The following is a 19,952-nucleotide window of genomic DNA, read 5'->3' on the forward strand; positions in this document are numbered from 1 at the left end:
GGGTTTGTTTTTCTGTCACTTAAAATCAAAAAAGTCCTTAATGATATTAAGGTCAAATTTAAACTATTGTTTTTCCAGTTGAGATATAATTGACATGTAACTTTGTGCAAGTTTAATATGTACAATGTGATGATTTGATCCTTGTATATATTGAAAATTATTACCACAGTTAGGTTAGTTAGCACATCTATCACCTAAAATTTAGACTTTAATATGATAATAGATACAACTCATATTGAAATTAAATAATTTAGTGGCATCCTTATTTATCCCAGCTGTTCTTAACAGCACTGCAACTAAACACTTTTTTTAAAATACATATTATTAGCAAACTTTGACAACTAGTATCGCCAGGCAGTGAATAGCCCTTGATTATACTCCACAAAAGATGACACTTTGATGTACTAATAGTTCTGTAAAACATAATCAACCTTTATTAAATCAACTTGTTTATTCAAGAATAACTGACTTTACTCTTTCTTGAGTTCAAGGCTCTTTCAATGTCCAAAATTCCAAGCATTAAGGGAATTATGATTGGCCCATTTGGGGTCAAATATTCAAATATAATGAACAGGGACATTGAAGAAGATGGAAGCTCCTTTAGATCCACTAGGATAGAACATATAATTTCCGGAATTTCTGGTATAATTACCCAGAAATAAAATAGCAGTATAGACAAACCAGCAAGTGTCTTCCCCAGGCCGCCTTTTTCAAGTCTAAGAGTGTCCTGATGCATCATTCCCAGGTACAGGCCATAGTGCCACACAATTAAGATTTTTCCCTGAGATAAAATAGATTGTTCCAAGGTACCTCAATATTTTGTCTCTGCAAGTAGAAGTAGACATTACAGGGAATTTTTCAAGGATCGTTTCTTTTCTTGTTTTTTAGACTATATATTATTAAAATTTTTATTGGAGTATAGTTGCTTTATAATGTTATGTTAGTTTCTACTGTACAGCAAAGTGAATCAGCTGTACGTATACATATATCCCCTCTTTTTTGGATTTCCTTCCCATTTAGGTCACCACAGAGCATTCAGTAGAGTTCCCTGTGCTATAGAGTAGGCTCTCATTAGTTATCTATTTTATACATGGTATCAGTAGTGTATACATGTCAATCCAAATCTCCCGATTCATCCTACACCCCCTTCCCCCTTGGTATCCATACATTTGTGCTCTACGTCTGTGTCTCTATTTCTGCTTTGTAAATAGGATCTCTGTACCTTCCCCTCAATTTTGCTGTGAACCTAAAACTGCACTAAAAATATAGTCTAAACAACTAATCCATCTCACTGATGACATATGATGTGGACCATCTTTTCAAATGCTTATCTGCCAACTGTACATCTTCTTTGGTGAGGTATCTGTTAAGGTTTTTGGCCTATTTTTGAATCAGGTCTTTGTTTTTTTATTGTCAAGTCTTAGGAGTTCTTTGTAAATTTTGGATGAGTCCTTTATCAGATGTGCCTTTTGCAAATATTTTCTCCCAGTTTGTGGCTCACCTTCTCATTCTCTTGACATTGTCTTTCCCGGAGCAGAAGTTTCTAATTTTATGAAGTCCAGCATATCAATTATTTCTTTCATGGACTACACCTTTGATGTTGTATCTAAAAAGTCATTGCCATACCCAAGATCATTTAGATTTTCACCTGTGTTATCTTCTAGGAGTTTTATAGTTTTCTGTTTTACATTTATGTCTATATTCTACTTTGAGTTAACTTTTGTGAAGGGTATAAGATTTGTGTATAGATTCTTTTTTTTTTTTTTTTTTTGCATGTGGATGTTCACTTGTTCCACTGTCTTTGCTCCATTGTATTGCCTTTTCTCCTTTGTCAAAGATCAGTTGACTATATTATGTGGATCTATTTATGGACTATTTATTCTGTTCCATTGATCTATGTGTCTATTCTTTTGTCATCAATACCACACTGTCTTGATTACCGTAGTTTTATAGTAAGTCTTGAAGTCACGTAGTGTCAGTCCTCCAGTGTTGGTCTTCTCCTTCAATATTCTGTTGGCTATTCTGAGTAATAGTTTCTTTTTGATTTGGAAATTAAATTAAATTCTTCCTCACTTGGCTTTCCAATCCACAGGTAATATTATACGTTCTTAAGTATAAAAGTATATAATAAATTAAAAATATTTCTAGTATACTACCTCCAAATTTAATAAATGTGAAAAATCATATTTGCTCAGTAAGCACTTACCTCAAAATTTTGCTGAAATCATTTCATTCTATTAAATGAGATTAACCTGTGTCGACAACATTGTACTGGCTGATCAGTACAGAGAAAAATATGGCATGTGTGGTTTTACTTTTTATAAAATTACCATTTCTTAATGTAAAACATGGTGATTATAGTTGATAACACTGTTATATAGTTGAAATTTGCTAAGAGAAGAGAGCAGAATTTAAATGTTCTCACCAAAAATTTTTTAAAAAGATTAATATGTGAGGTGATGAATGTGTAAATTAGCTAGATGGGAGGAATCTTCACAGTGTATCCATATATAAAATCTCCATGATGTATGCTTTAAATATTTTACAATTTTCTTTGTTAATTATACCTCAGTAAAACTAAAAAGTAAATAAATAAAATGACTTTTTTGGGTGGAATCTTTTAAATATTATAAATTAAATATACAAGACACAAGATTATAAATAACAAATTGACACTAAGTAATCTAAGTTCTCTATCTCCCTAAGGCTAAACAACTAAATCCTGATAAATATGCTTTCTAATGTGTTTATTTTTTGGCTTGCAATAAGCAGGAGGAATCTTAAGGGAATGTCCCAAATTCCCCTCCAAAACATCTGTGAAGCCAGGGTCAAATATCAGGGGGCAAACAGCCAGGAATTATGGGATTACTATGAGGACAAATTCCCTTCCAATAACTTAGATACAGGAGAATAAAACTGTAAGTGATAATCAAGTGAGCAAAACAAGGAGCTGTGATCCTTGAGATCTTCACCATAAAAGGTGAACTTGAGAACTTGACCAAGACTCTCAAAGAGGTTGAAGTAGTCCCAGGTAAGTAGCACCTGGTTCTCAGCATAGACAGAAATAAATGCCATCTGGAGGAAAGCAGCTCCATTTACACCTGTAGAAATCTCATATATACATAATCAAAAACAAAAGTCCCCAAACATATAAAGAGATAAATACCATGAATGACAGCCAGCAGAAGTAACAGGCAACACCCTCAAAAACTGCAGGTATCAGAATTAGTAGTTACAGAATGAAAAAACTATATATGAAAAGTTTATAAGATAAAGGACAGTATCATAAAAATAAGCAGTCAGCAAGAGACTATTGAGAATGATGAGGGAAATCTGAATATGAGCTAAATAGAACCTTAAGATATAAAAATATAATTGCTGAAAACAAAAAGTCGATGATAGATTAAAAGTATATTTTAAAGTATATAATATTTGTGGCAATTGAACTGAAATGTGAAAAAATTACATGGAATATAGCATACAGAGACAGGAAGATGGAAAATGTAAAAGAGAAGAAAAGAAATATGGAATTTAGAAAGATATGGCCTAATATACATCTCACTGGAAATCCAGAAGAATGGAGTACATAAAATGGAGGTGAGGCAATATTTGATTAGAAAACATATAAGAATTTTTCAGAAGTGTGAAAATGCTGTATGATAGCATTTATATGTGGAATCTAAAAAATACAACAAACTAGTGAATAAAACAAAAAAGAAGCAGACTAACAGATATAGAGAAGAAACCAGTGGGGAGAGGGAAGGAGGGAGGGACAAAGTAGGCATAGGGGAAAAAAGGGTTATTATGGGATTATATGAAATCATGTGTGTGAAACTTTCTAAAATTGTAAAGCACTATAGAATTTTTAAAAATCTTTCATTTAAATAAGTAAATAAAGTCCTTCAAAAACACAAATGAATAAGTAGTTACAAGAAGGTCTAAAAGCAATAAAATTTATTTTTTAAATCTAAAAAAAAGATGTAAATCCACTTATTCAGAAAGCATAATGTATTGTATTCAGAAAAAGTGTTTAAAATTTACATCTAGATACATCATAGAAAAATTCAGAAATCCAAGTACAAAGAAAAGATATTAAAAGCAGCCAGCAAGATAAAGCAGATCACCCAAAATGTTATGAAAATAAAATTCACTGAGATCTTCACGGCATCGATAATTAAGTCCATGAACAATGGCATAATATCCCCAAAGAAATTAGGAAAAAATCAATATAAATCAAGGATCTTAAGCCAGATCGGTAGCTGGTGTCCAGAGATACTAACCATACCTCTCAATATTCATGTCACTGTGTAGCACTCTCCCACAATGAACTAGAGACAGTTCTGAGACTGGCTTCAATCAATAGAATATTTCAGAAATGGTGATCTGATAACTCCGGGCTTAAAAATTAAGAAAGCCTGGTAGTGTCTACTTTTGTACTTTTGAAAACCCTGACCCTCCATGTCAGTAGTCCAGCTATTCTTCTGGAAAGAGCCCATGACAGAAAGAGGCCATAAGGAGAGGTCAGGTGGAAAGAAACAGACCCTGAGACTACCTGGAGACAGAATGAGGCCCAGCCATTTCAGCATACCAGCAGAGTCCAGGCTTCCAGCTACCACTGCCAGGGCTCCAGACGTGAATAAACCCATCTTGGACTTCCCAGCTTCAGCACCATCTTACTGCAATGCATAACAGACCCTAAGCAAGATAAACCAAAGAACAGTCCAACTGAGACCCCAAACAACCCACAGAATCAGGAGAACTAGTAAAATGGCTGTTGTTTGGAATAGTTTGATATGAAGAAATAGATAACTGAAACACACAGCAAAATTCTATTTCAAGAAAAACAATATACAAACAAATGCTCGTGGATTGGAATAATTAATATTCCATACTACCCAAGGTGATCTATAGATTCAATACAATCCCTATCAAAATCCCAATGGTACTCTTTATAGAAATAGAAAAAAACTTTCTAGAATTCATATAGAACCAAAAAAGACCCTGAGTAAGAAATATTGAGTAAGAACAAAGCTGGGGGCATCACATGTCCTGATTTCAAAATATATCACAAAGCTACAGTAACAACAGTATGGTACTGGCATAAAAACAAACATAAAGACCAATGGAACAGAGTAGAGAACCTAGAAATAAATCCACACATCTATAGCCAACTGATCTTCTACAAGAATACCAAGAACACACAATGGGGAAAGGCTACCCTATTCAATAAATGGTTTGGGGAAAACTGGATATTCATATGCAGAATGAAATTGGACTTATCTCACACCACATGCAAAAATTAACTCAAAATGGATTAAATACATAAACATTCTGACTGGAAGGAAAAACAAAACGTTCATTGTTTAAAGTCGATGCAAGAGAGTTTACATAGAAAACTTGAAGGAATTCTCGAAAACAAATATTAGAAATAATGAGAAGGTTTAGAAAGGCGGCTGGCTTCAATACCACTGTAGAAAAATCTAATGCATTCATATATAAATATTTATATGAGAAAACAAAAATTTTGCATATCATTTATAATAGCAGTTTAAACTATAAGGTATCTAGGAATAAGCCTAGCAAAGCATGTGTAGTACATATGTGGGACTTTGATAACACTTCATTGAAAGACATTATAAAACTACACAAATTGAAGCATATATTATAGGTAACAGATTTAAAGACTTAATATGCTAAAGATGTCATTTTTCTCCAAATTGACCCATACGTCAGAGGAAATTACTAGCAAAATCCCAACAGAGTTCGTTCTTGCGGACCTTAACAAACTGATTCTTTTTTTTTTTTTTTTTTTTTTGCGGTACGCAGGCCTCTCACTGCTGTGGCCTCTCCCGTTGTGGAGCACAGGCTCCAGACGCGCAGGCTCAGCGACCATGGCTCACGGGCCCAGCCGCTCCATGGCATGTGGGATCTTCCCGGACCAGGGCACGAACCCGTGTGCCCTGCATTGGCAGGCGGACTCTCAACCACTGCGCCACCAGGGAAGCCCAAACTGATTCTATTTTATATGAATGGGAAAGTTTCAATAAAAAGAGTTTGAATAAAAAGAATATGATATGGCTTACCTATCAGATATCGACTTTTTAATTATAAAGCCTTAATAACTATGACGGTGTTAGATTGGCTCAGAACTATGTAAAAAGACTGACCAATGGGACAACTCAGAAGAAGAAAACTTGTTATGTGACAGAGGAGGCTTTGCAGATTGTTAGGAAAAGAAAGAATCATTCAATAAATCATGCTGGTAAAATGTTATCCACATGCAAAAAAGAGAATTCCTACCTCACACTGTATGTAAAAGTCAATATCAGATGGATTGAAGACTTCCTTGAAATTCAAACTTTAAAATTATAAGATAATAAAGAGGACCATTTTTATAATTTAGGAGATATAAGTATTTTAGGACTGGGCAAAAAGCACTGATCATAAAAGTAAAACATGATAAATCTGTCACATAAATATAAAAATACAGGCCACAGACTGGCAAAGGATTAACATTGAGACCATAAACAATCCTACAAATCAATGTAAAAAGTTCAAAACTGAGCAAAGAAATTAAGATACTTCACATATAAGAAAACACAATGTCTAACAAAAGCCATTATGAAAGATGTCACATCCACTCGCCAGCTACACTCCCTCGGTGAGCCCTCAGCCTCACCCCCTTTCTGTCGGCCCCCGCCCGTCCAGGGTCGCGAGCCCGGAAGTGGATAATGCTGTTCAGGGGGGAGAGGACGAGGGGGGAAGGGGAAGTGCTTCCGGGGAAACGGGTCCCGGGTTGGTGTTTGTAAACTTGCCTCTGTTCCGGCGGGGGCAGTGGTGGCCACGGGGTTGGCACGGCGTGCTGCGGCCTGGAGGAGGGGCCGCGCGGCGGGGGAGACAGCAGGAGGCCGCACCTGGCAGGTTTCTGAAACAGATCGTGAACTTCATCTAGAGAATTCAGCTGGATAACCAAGACTGGAAGACTCTTTTTCTTCAGACAGTAGGCAGGAGCCAGGCAGAGACCAGGGATTCTTGGAACATCTATCTTCCTTTTGGAGGACACTAAGTTCTTTTTGAAGACAAAGACAGTTCAGTATGGCAGCAGGACTGAAGGGACACGAAGGAGTTGTTACAGTGATTTGGTGACAGTTCTTCAAACAACAGTGTCTTAAGGAGAGGTGGATCGAGAAACTCCTAAACTTTTGGGTTGCATTAAGTGAGAAATCAGCATGGCTCAGGCAAGTCTCCTGGCTTGTGAAGGCCTAGCAGGTGTGAGTTTGGTTCCCACTGCAGCCAGCAAGAAGATGATGCTGAGCCAGATTGCCAGCAAGCAGGCGGAGAATGGAGAGCGGGCAGGTAGCCCTGATATGCTGAGGTGCTTGAGTCAGAGCCACCAAAAAGACAGCGATAAGTCCCGGAGCCGCAAAGACGATGACAGCTTGGCTGAGGCCTCTCATTCAAAAAAGACTGTTAAAAAGGTGGTGGTAGTGGAACAAAATGGTTCTTTTCAAGTAAAGATTCCCAAAAATTTTGTTTGTGAACACTGCTTTGGAGCCTTTAGGAGCAGTTACCACAAGAGGCACATCCTTATTCATACTGGTGAGAAGCCATTTGAGTGTGACATATGTGATATGCGCTTCATCCAGAAGTACCACCTGGAGCGTCACAAGCGTGTACACAGTGGGGAAAAGCCTTACCAGTGTGAACGGTGTCATCAGTGTTTTTCTCGGACAGATCGATTACTCAAACACAAACGGATGTGCCAAGGGTGCCAGTCCAAGACTTCCGACGGGCAGTTTTCTCTATAGGCGCAAGGGGCCCCGGGTGGTGGGAGTGATCAGAAGATTCTACCGAAGAGCGCACCCCTCTGGTCTGATGGTCCCACCACCACCCCGTCTGTACCTGTCCCCCTCCTGGAGGAGTGGACCCAGGAGACCAGAAGAGTGCATCGGGGACAGCGGACCCCAGAGCTTCAGCTCTGTAAATAATCTGAGACTATGAGTATCTCGGGGAAGTTCCTTCAGCATTCCTGGGTAGGGAAGCTAGTCCCTGGACCCTTGTCTGAGGTCATAGGTGGGGACTAAAGGTACAGGACCAAGACTGAAGTGTGGCTTCCACAACCTTGGACTCCAGCTGGCAGCTGAAGTGGAAAAGATCGGGGAGAGGGATTTGTTTGTTCTGTTCTTGTTTTTGTTTATCGAAAAACAATTTCAGCAGGTGCACTGTGGAAACAGGTAATATGGAGGTATAGAGTCCTGGTCAAAGTAGGGACTGTGGCTGGTCCAGCCCTCCCCCAAAATTGAGTTTGTAGTTGCAGTTGATCCTCAATGTTCCACAGCCCTGTACCTCATCTCCTGTTTGAAGGAGAATAGGATCAGGGATGGCAGCTGAGCTTACTTTGGTCTCCTTATACACTGTAGGGACAAAAGGAAGAACAGTGACAGGAGCAGACAAGGGCTGGATCCAAGAAGAGTGGACAGGTACCTCTCATTTCCTTCAGGGAAGAGCAAGAGTTGTGGCCATGGCTGTTGTAATGGCCCATGCCACACTGGTACCTAATGGGGTCAGCTCAAGTGCCTTCTGGAGGAAACTTGGGTGAGAGTGGCCCATGAAGCCCCTTTCCTTTCTCTCTTTGGGCAGTTGGTCTTGGAGATAGTTTTTGGCTACCTCGCTGATATTGACTCCTAAGCCAGACCGATGTTGAGCAGGAAGTCATGGATGTCAAAGTGGGTTCTTTCTCCTTGTGCCCTCTTAGGAGCAACCCAAGACTAGCCCCAAGTTGGGTAATAGCTGTTGAAGAAGCGAAAGGAATTTGGTGTCCCCTGACATGACTGTTGAGCAGTGTGAGCTCTTCTCCCTGCCCAAGTCCTATCACTGTATTCAGGTAGAGGAGATAGGGGTCTGGCCTTCAGTCCCAAAGAACAAGGTCTTGGCTTCCTTCTTGACGGCTGTCCCTACCCAACCAAGAATTGCGGTGGGTGGGGATGCTGCGGAGAAAAAACTGAGGAGGAAACCTAACGTAGGTTTTACACTTAACTGTACTCTTTGCTCCTCTCTGCTCCGACCCCACACCCTGTCCAGCCCAAAAAAGCGATCAGGGGTTGTGTGGGTGTGTGTGTGTGTGGTATGTGAGTGAGTGTTTTTGTATGCTTGGAGATGGCATATTATTGAGCCAAACCCTTCTCTAGCCCTCAGCTCAGGGGAGGATGAGCATAAAACAGCCTCTCCTGACCACCTCCCCCACCCCAACAAATCTGAAGGGTGCTTGAGGTCCCAAGAGAAGCTGAAGAACTCAACTTAGGGGACTGGAGGGCTTTGTTTTGGAGGGGTTTTTTAAGATTGATTCAACAGCCTGGTGGTTAGGATGTTTCTAACCCAAACCAGGGCTTGTGAATATGAATTTTCTAAAGTGAAATAAAAACCCTCTTCCTGTTAAGGAAAGGATCCTTATAGGAGGTTCTGGGTTTGGTTGACTCCCCCCCAAAAAAAGAAAGATGTCACCTTCATTGTAATCACAGCATTGCATATTAAAACCACATGAGATCCATTTTACACCTATTAAAATTTTCAAATTACAAAATCTGACAATATGCAAGGCTAGAAAATATAAAAAGCAATAGTGGGAGCATGAAATTTAGTTCTACCAGTTCGTAAAACTTGTAAAATTGTACATGTGTGTACCCTATGACTGAACATGACTTCTAGGTAGATACTCTAAAGAAGTGCTTACACAAATACACTTTGAGTGAAGAATAATCATAATAGTACTATTCGTTTTAGCAAAAAAATTGAAACTACCCAAATGTCCATCAGTAAGAACACTGATAAATAAAATACAAAGTTATTCAATAGAATATTATATAGAAGTGAAAATGAAGTTTACACAATTATAAATGGAAAAGCAAGACTATAAGACTATGCACAGTAGGGTACCACTTTTACAAACGGTAAGCACAAAGAAAACCAAACAAGGTATTGTATAGTGATGAATAAAAATATATTGATAAAACTAAAAAATAAAAGCAAAGGAATGATTCATAATTTCCTAGTAGTGGTTAACTTTGGTGAGGATGAAGAGCAATTAGGGTAGCGAGGTAAGGGATGGGATGGGGAGAGAGAAGTAAGGAGATGTAATTGTATTGATAATATCTAATTTCTTAAGTTATGTGGTAGCTTTACCAGTTTCTCCATTTTATTATTTTTTGTGATATGATGCATATATTGTACAAATATTCTTGTGTATGACTCACATATTACATTTTAATAAGATGATCTTAAAACCAAAGCATTATATAGAAATGGCATTTTTCATGCAAAATTTTCCCATCGAACTCTCTAAAATATTTCTTGCATAATATGGAATAAGTTTCTATTTAAGAAATTAATTTCTCCTTTCATTACTGTCAAAAAATCTTTTCTGGATCATAATTAACTAATTCTCATCTTTTCCCCAGAAATCATTCACACATGAAGGAATGAACTGCAACAAAGACCTTTTATTCTTTATATTCAAACTATGTTTTGGCCTCAAATCGTTTTTGTCTTTTTAATCTTCTGAGGTATGGATCGCTTCATTGTGTTTCTATTTCCACAGAAAGTGTTCAACTGGCTTTCACCCTTTGATGAAAGAATGTTAAATAAATAGTTCACATAGGTTCTCATTTAATTGTTTTATGATACACTGGATGGGGAAAATGCACCGCCCATGTCTAGCTCTAATAGCAACAGAGCATATTGTAACTTATCAATTTAGTATTGCCAGAAAGTATAGAAAATTAAAGACACAATTTACTTTTCCACAAATTTACTCATTAATTTATTTAATTCACCTAATTCAACATAGCACCGACTATGTTATAATTATGCTGAGGGATGATAAATGGAAAAGGGAATTTAATAACACTATGGTGTGATTTAGGACATACAAAAGAATAGGGCTGGCACAAAGAGAGGAGTGTTCAATCACTCCTGGAGATCAGAGACTGTCTTGACAGTTAAGGAAAGAGCTGAGCTTCAGCTTATAGAATAAATGAGAGTTCTTCAGCTAAACATGGTAGAAAAAGCGAAGAGATCATGTACCAAGGCAAAGAAGTGGAGAAGAAAAAAGAAATTGACACTGGCGAGTTGAATTGATGACAAATGGCAATCTTAGAATGCTGGATGAAATGTCACACACACACACACACACACACACACACACACACAAGTTGGAGGAACTCAAAAGCTGGAAAGAAAATCCCCTAGATCTGGGGGAAAAAATCTCCAAAAGCTAGAATCCTCTTTCCTCCCTTGGGAACATGAGGGACTGATTCTGTGAATCCTCCCACCCTCATCAGCCTGCTACCCCCAACCAACCATGCACACACACCAGATGTGTGCAGTCTAGAGTCTAACCTGTACTCAGGCACATTAGATACAGCCTCCAGCTGTCAGCTGGAACTAACTCAGTCAAAAAACTGGAATCCCTAAAGGGCAACACTGGTTATGAAATGAGAAACAACAAAATCAACCAAAATCCCTTTGAACACTAGCTCAAGAAAGCAACAAAGAAGCACACAGAAGCTGCTCTGGGTGGAAGGGATGGGGAGAAGAAAAGCTGATCTGATCAAAAATTATAATCAATAATCAGAAATAAATTTCTAAGGCTAAGAGTCATAGAATGGAATTAGTATGATAGTTTACTAGATTAAGCATGATAATAGATAACATAGTTAATATCATGCTCATAGGTGATAGAATAATCTGAATGAAACTTTAAAAAAAAGTGTTTACAATGATTAAAGAAATAAAAGAAGAAATAGGAAGCATAATGAAACAAAAGAGTAGCTTGGGAAAAGTTTTCTTAAGACCTTTAAAATATAGCAATAGCCTTCTAGAAATGAGAATTTTAATTAATAAAATGAACAGCTTAAACAATTGACAGTAAAATTGGTAATATATATAATAAATCTAAGGAAACCTCTGCAAATACAGCATATAAAGTATTAAAAAATATTTAACATTAAGGTGGACAACAGAATAAATTATGTTTAGCCCATTTATATTTATTTAATATAACTGATGATTTTATTTATATGATATTTTCTCTTTAATGTCACCATGCTGTTTTCTTGTTTTCTTTCTGTTGCCACTTTGCCATATGAATTTTTACTTTTTCTTTTGCTTTTATATTACTTATATTCAATACCAGATATTTGAAAATAAGAATTACTCTCCTATTCTTGATTTCTTAAATTTTATTTTATCCTTAGCTCATTAATTTTATCTATTTATTTATTTTGCTAAGAATAAGTGAGTAGTACATTTTGTGAGCCCTTATATTAAAAAACAGAAAAAAACTTGTTTGTTAGGTGAAAACCCTAATTCCACAACATCTTCCCTTCAAATCTTTGAAAGCTTTAGTCCATTTTTCCTTGATATTTCATGCTGCAAAGAATGAGCCTAGGTCTAGACTAATTTTATTCCTTCTTAATCTGTTCGTGCTGAATGGATGCTTTTAGAATTATGTTTTATTTAAATGTACATTTCAATTTGGTATGTTTTATCTAAGTATAGGTTTCTTTTTCGTAAATTTTGAAATCAACACTTTCTAACTCAAGGTTTTAATCAACATCAGAAAATCACATTTTCATGCCTTTGATTGTTGCTTCTTGTATGATTGTTTTGGTCTCTTTCAATGGTACTTATAATTATTAGATTACATCACTTCTGATGAGTCCTTATCATACCTTGGTGACTTTTCATCTGAGCTTTTTATCTTTGTATCTCATCCTGTTGTTCTTCATTCTTTTCCTGGTCTATCCTGATAGCTTTCTGTTTCTTAGAAATTTTGCTTATTGAATACTACTTAAACTTACAAAATAGGTTTCTATAAAATCCTCCAGGTAACTGTAATTCTCATTATTCAAATTACTGTGAAATATCAGGATGATATTCTCTTTCCTTATTTCTATAGTTTGTTTTTTGTTATTTTTGTTCTTCTTTTGAAATCTTGGTACTGATTGGTATTGTTTTTTCTTTCCTTAAGACATCATGGAGGACTTGGATTTTTTCTTATCCTTGAAAACATTTTTCTGCCCACTTTCAATTTGGTCACTGTTTGAATCTCTTTCTTAGATCTAGAGGGCAGATCCATATGCATAATTTCTAAACCAGTTTTCAGTGTCTAGTCGTTTTTACTGAGTATAATTTCTCTGGATGAAGGTGTAACCTACTCCTATCTGTGCTGATTGGATTTACAATGCTTTGAGTTGACTAAGTGTATGAAAATGTGCCACACTCCGAATGCATATCTTTTAGAGATCTTATCGCCTCTACCATTATCCCTATACTTTTGGCAATTTCATTTTTGACAATGCAATACGCTGCCTCTAATTTCTTTCCACATTCTGCCCTGTTGTTTCTGAGGGATATGGAAATAAAGCAAAGGAGAGACAAAGAAACACTGATCTAGTCACTTCCACAAATGATATCTGTGTATTACAGGGATACATTTTTATTCTCATTGGTATATATAGACTATGGGATCAACAATCAGGGACAGGCAAATTGGTTTTCTATTATCTTTCTGTCAAATAGAGCTGCTTTGTTTTATGATGCAAAGTACATGTCAGGCACAAATTATTTTTATTAATCCTTTGCAATCTACTCTATAGACAGTAGAAATACTAGATTCTAGCAATAGGTTACCAGTCAGAATCAATTTTTAGAGTAAAGCTCTCATCTTTAATATATATATATGTATATATACATATAAAATGTATATGTATATGAAGTACATATTTCTATATATTTTAGGGGCTTTTGAAAGAGAATGTCTTAATCTGTTAGACTAATACATTTAAATAGGGAGCTCCAGGATATTTCTTCTTTTAAATCTTACCTTACCATGATATACAGGAACATGGATTAACTCAGTGCCAATTGGGAGAGATATATATATATATCCCAAGTAGCGGAAGCAGGTACAAATGGATCGTGTTTATATTTCTATGTTCTCTCTCACTTACCTAATACTAGGGAAAGTTTAATTTCATCTCCTAGCCACAACACAATGTTCTTCTATTGTCAGCTTCCTAAATTAGAAACAGTGGTAAAGAGCAAATAATCCACTTCTCTATTTCTAGTCTTGCAGCCTCAAACTAAATAGATGATGGCTACATAGAGCCATGATTAGGAATAGAGATACGTTGAGTCCAGACCAAGCTTGCACACTTCTCACGTACAGTCCTTCCTTGGTATCCAGATGCAAGAGATTGATTCTAGGACCCCCAGAGGTACCAAAATCTGTGGATGATCAAGTCTCTTATGTAAAATGGTGTAGTCTTTGCATATAACCTACACACATCTTCCCATATACTTTAATCATCTCAAGATTACTTACAATACTTAATACAACGTAAATGGTATGTAAATAGTTGCCAGTGCATGGCAAATTCAAGTTTTGCTTTCAGGAACTTGCTAGAATTTTTAAAAAATATCAACCCACAGTAGGTTGAATCCTCAGATGTGGAACCTGGGGATAACTGTACAAGTTCTTAATCTCATTGAGTTTCAGACTTCTCACTGATAAAATGAAGGTAGGGTGGTGGGGAGATTGGATGCAATAATGTACATAAGGAACCTGGCAAATAGTAACTTTTTAATAATAGTTTTTATTTCTTTCTGAACTTGTTTCTCCCTCTGATGTTTTTTCAAAGAAAAAAATTTCCCTTCAGAACCAAAGAATAGAAAGGTCCCCTTCTTTTTTTTTTTTCCTTATTAGGAAAAAAAAAGTAAGTATTAAATGAAAGGACAGAAAATAAGATCAGGGTTACTATTATTCAGTGTATCCTATTTGTTGTTAGCATTTCATTTCTGATTTCATTTCTGGCTGGTAACTCAATATGTATATTAGTCTTATTTGTGGGGATTTTTTTGAATTATAAAAATTAGGAGAGAAAGGAAACTGCCTATATGGCAAATATAGACTCAAATTTAATTTATTTTTAAAAAGATCAGGTTAATCTTTTCCCACATCAACGGAATGCTCTTAAACATAGAAATTACAATCATCATATCACATCTTTGTATTTAACCATATCATAAATTTTTTGAAAACAAGGATTAATTTTATCTCTTTTGTGTCAATCTTTTCACATAGCATACTTGTGAAACCATTACAGCTAAAATAATTACCCTTCTGGATCCACAATATTTTATTTCCATATTAAAAATATTTCATCATATTTCAATACTGATATTTAAATACATCTGATTACACTTTTAATCATTTAAGTTTCTTTGTTTACCATCAAGTCAACTAGAGACATTAGGGTCTAACTCACCAGTTGAGGTATAAAGGTATGATTCTGTTTGTTGTGACACTAGCTGTTCTTTTATGATCTATCTCAGACCCAAGATTTTTTTTATCAGGGTGTGGAGAACAAGGTAGGAATACAGTGACTGGCTTCTGGAAAAGATGTGTTGATGGGTGCTGAACATGAATCAGAGGGCTTGTGGATAGTACTGAGTAGGAAGTATCTTGCTGAGTTTTTAAATATGCCACCAGAGATGGGTCAATTGGTTGGACCTATACAAAGAAAAAATAGATATATATTCCTATATTTTAATAGCAGAAGATACAAAGTATCAGCACATTTCTAAGTCAATTTCCTGAGAATTTAATAGAGCATAGTTTTATACATTTTTCTCTACATTGTTGGTTGGAATCTACACTATATTAATTTTTAAAAGATCACAGGATTTGGTCTTCTTTTTACAGAGTCTTTCTGAAATCTAGGTTCCTTGCTCTATGTTATAAATAACTGAGAAACACTCTTAATTGTACGCAAAAAAATGACCTAGAAAACAAAATAGACATTTTATATAATTTCTAATTAGAACTATTGTTAGATCAAGTGATCTTCAGAAACTAGAAAAACAAGACTATATTTATTTGTTTCCTCTCACATAAGAATGGCTGATAAAAATAGCTAGCATGATTCCAAAATTTCAAAGTTTATGGAAAATATTCATGAATAAATTGTATATAATATGATTTCTTCCTAACTTTTCTTCTATGCTTACCACTTATGGTAACAAATGGGAGAAATTAGGAGAGCATGAGGGAGAGTTAGGCTAGAAGGAAATATTGAGGAAATATGTCTTCTAAAATGTACATTGATATGTCATTGTACACCTTGTAAATGATGTTTGTATGTATTAAATTCTCATCCCAGAAAAGTACTGTTTAATAATTAAATATAACCAAATATTTACAATCATAAGTATTTTCATTGATTAGCCTCTCTTTTAACCATCCTCTCAGGTGGAAATCTTGAAGCATATGAAAGTCCCAATGTCTGGCATTAATTCTATCATAGATACTCAACATTTGTTTTTGTCAACAAATATCATAAATAAAACAACACAAAAAATTAGCTAGAAAAAGCTTTAAAATAAGGCAGGGATTTATTTTGGAATGAGATTTAATATGCTCCAAATCCTCACTATATCAATGATGACACTGTAAGTTAGGTCATTAAAAGTATAAGAATTCATTTACTGTTATATTAAATATTTGTATCTTCTCCAACCTTTTCAGATGATGTTTGATGACCCACAAAATCTAGGAGAAGAAACTCACCAGTTTTTAATATTTACCTTTAGTTGTACGAGTACTGATGAGCTGAAAACTCCTGGAGGGTAATTTAAGGATATTTGAGAATCTATGCTTGGCTTAAGAGTAAGGCCTTTCTTTGTTACTGTAAAGGACTCTTTCTTTAAACAAGACACAACAGAAAAGATACCCAACTTATAAACTTTCACTTCAGCACAGGTGACCTGTGTGGATTTAAGGACATTAAGACAATGACATTAAAGGACATTAATAGTACATTGCTCTGGAAGTACATGCTGTACATATTCTCTGGCTGTGGGAAAAAACAACAACAACAACAACTATATGCTGTCCTTGTAATCTCCCACAATTGAGAATTACTTCATTAACCCCAAATGGATGGTCCTTTCATGAGATGAAGTAGAAGTAGAAGTAGATACTAGGAGTTTCTCAAATTTGAACTACACGATAGAAAATAAATAAATAAATGTATTTTTAAATTTAAATTATTCCCCCCAAAAGGTAAACAGATAATGGGCAATCAAATTTAGTGTTTTCACAAATATTAATTATATCTGGAATCCTATCCTCCTTTACCAGAATGGACTTGGAGTTTAAATATTGGCCTTTATCCAGAAGATTTAACAATGTTTTAGGAATTCCAAGGACTGAAAAATTTCATCATTTGGGTAGTTTACACAAATCCTACAGCACCTGTACTATCAGCAAATTCTTCCTGCTGACAATTCACTATCTCTTGATAAAGTCATTTTCTCTATTTCTCTCTTCCATGCAGGGGGAGCAGATGATTGCAAAGAGACACATTTGTGTTTCTTTTTTATATAGTGACATTTAAATTTGGAATGCATATATGCAGGGACATATTCAAGCTTTCTTATCACAAAAAAAGGAATTGAGTACATAAATGAAAACAAAATTATCTACTCATATAATCACAAAAGCTTAAAACGAAGAGGAAGACTTAGAAGTAATCTGGTCTATTCATGCTTCCCTAAACACCAGCTGGGCTCCACCCAGGCATGAGAGGATAATCATGCAGACACACACAAAAACATTTCAGGGACAGTAACAATGGAAAATAATCTATCATTTGAAAACTGACTAAGGAAGAGATTTCACAATATCATGTCATGAATCCATTGTTGGGAAAATTCAGGGCATGATGGATGTTCTTAATCGGCTGGAGAGAAAATGGTGAGAGGTAAGAAAGAAAGGTTTTCTGGGAACTCATTATGGTTGCCATGCAGTTAGAGTACATTTGGTAGGTTCTGGGGAAATGGAAGGGTTTTTAAGCAGGGGAGTGTCAAGAGCAGAACTCTGATGATGGTTTATCTGACTCCAGAATTAGAATTCTTAAATGTTGTATGAACCACATAAAAATTTGGAAGGAACCTAGAGTTTAAATTTTCTTGAGCTAAATATAGGGATAACAACCATTAGAAAACTATAAAAGAAAAGTATATGCTTTTATTTTTTTCAGTAGACAATGGCTCTCTTATTTTTTTCTTTTGCATTTTCTATTTACTAATCATCTTGCCTACCCATTTGGTGAAAAGCATATGTGCTATGAACTGTTTTTGTTTTTATTATGATAGTCACACAGACGGGTCAATATTAAAAAGCCACACATAAGGGCAATGATAACTAGACTATTATACTTACAGACTTCCTAGACTAAATATAAAATGTTTTAGTTGCATGAATTGGCATAAATAATTAGAACAGGCTTAGTTTTCATATTCAACTGTATAACTTTGTTTGGAACTCAGAAAAGACCCAAATCAGAAGAGATAAATTAAAAATAATTGTTTACATGTGTGGCATTTTCTTTACATTTATTCCCTGCTCTCTTCCTCAAATAATGATAGCTTATATAAAGATGAAAAGACAAATATTTTAATTATTTAAAAATAAGTTCAGTGATCCACAGAAGAACCTTAAACTTTAACTCCCATCAACTCTATGCTAAGTTTAATAATTATGTATATATTCTTTCTTCAAAACATATGAATTTGTCACCATGGATGGCTTGAGAGTAATTATAAGAAAGTTTACCATGAAAATGATAATTTATTAACTACTAACATGTGTTTATAGACTTCCTTTTATCTTCTTAAGTGTATTTTCTCATTTAATCCTTATTACTCTCTCTGTTAGACACTATTATTGTATTCATTCTTTAGATGAAAAAAATTAAGTCATATCAAGGTTACATAATTTACTCAAGTTCACATAGCAGGAAAGTGTAGGAACCAAACTTCAGACCCAGCCAATCTTCTGCGACAACCCACATCCTAACTACCACATATACTCTTTTCCACGTACAGACTAATAACTAGACTTAATAACTATCTCAAGGCATACACATATACACACACACAAATTGTTTAGTTTTTACATGTTTTCCCAACCCATGAATGATAAAAATAAAGCTAATGTCATCTGGGGATTCTAGAATTCTTAAATTTAGACAGAGGTCCATCCCATTAGAAATGTTAGTCTAAATCTAGTCTAAGGTGTGAAGCTAATTAAACCATGATGTTGGCTTTGCTTCCCAGGCAAAAACTATAACACTTGCTGGGTCTTAGACTCAAGTTCTTCACTCCCAAATTTGACCAATAAGCTCTGCTCTTTTATCTTTATGGATAGCAAAACAAAACAAAACAAAACAAAACAAAAACACATGAATTCACCAGCATAAATCTTAACAACCCTTCCATTTTATACCAATGGAGTAATTGTATCTGTACTATGATCTGGTAGTCTGAGTAATAGTTAGAAGTCAAACAGCAAATGTATGTGTAGTCAAGGATTTACCAACCTTGTAACTTCCTCTCATTCCTTCCAGTGAATTTGGAGTCAGGTGACTTGATTGAAGGTCTACATCAGACACTTTCACCATGATGTCTCTGTAATTTCCCCTGTAATGTGCAGTAAATGGAATGGCAATGCATAGTGGAAATGGAATTCTCTTTTCCATATCTGAGCACTCTACAGTGATAACATTGCTGACCAATTCTTCATTATCACTCACTATTAAGGAACTCATGTTATTAATTATCCAGCATTCTAGATGTTGTAGAACATAGGATGGTGCTGTAATATAACAAGACACTTGGGTGACAGTATCATCACTCAGCACATCAAGATACCTGCAGGGGAAAAAAGGACATCATTTTTTCAAATATTTGATTTATAGACTGTATAGTGAAATGCCTAAGAGCACAAGCTCTAGAGACACGTTGTCATGGTATGAATCCCTGCTCTCCCACTTAGTAACTCTGTGACCTTGGGCAAGATTCTTAACCTCTCTATGCCTCAGTTTCCTCAA

At 35.6% G+C, this 19,952-nt stretch overlaps 2 protein-coding genes across 2 annotated transcripts in view; one reads left to right on the forward strand and one right to left on the reverse strand.

Moving 5' to 3' along the window:
• DTHD1 (death domain containing 1) overlaps positions 1-19,952 on the reverse strand; it is a gene marked incomplete at both ends in the record, with an annotated part of 79,513 nt that overhangs the window by 53,010 nt on the left and 6,551 nt on the right. Inside the window, 3 exon segments of the mRNA XM_081242069.1 lie at positions 15,327-15,571; positions 16,645-16,824; positions 19,443-19,773. Coding sequence (XP_081098195.1) covers positions 15,327-15,571; positions 16,645-16,824; positions 19,443-19,773 — 756 coding nt within the window.
• Positions 6,811-7,957, forward strand: LOC308621479 (zinc finger protein 740-like). Its single transcript, XM_081242079.1, has one exon. It carries the CDS (start codon positions 7,230-7,232, stop codon positions 7,806-7,808), a length of 579 nt encoding a protein of 192 aa, XP_081098205.1. The 5' UTR covers positions 6,811-7,229; the 3' UTR covers positions 7,809-7,957.

The sequence above is a fragment of the Mesoplodon bidens genome (genome assembly GCF_964165515.1).
Source record: "Mesoplodon bidens genome assembly, chromosome: 1".
In the NCBI taxonomy this organism is placed as follows: domain Eukaryota; kingdom Metazoa; phylum Chordata; class Mammalia; order Artiodactyla; family Ziphiidae; genus Mesoplodon; species Mesoplodon bidens.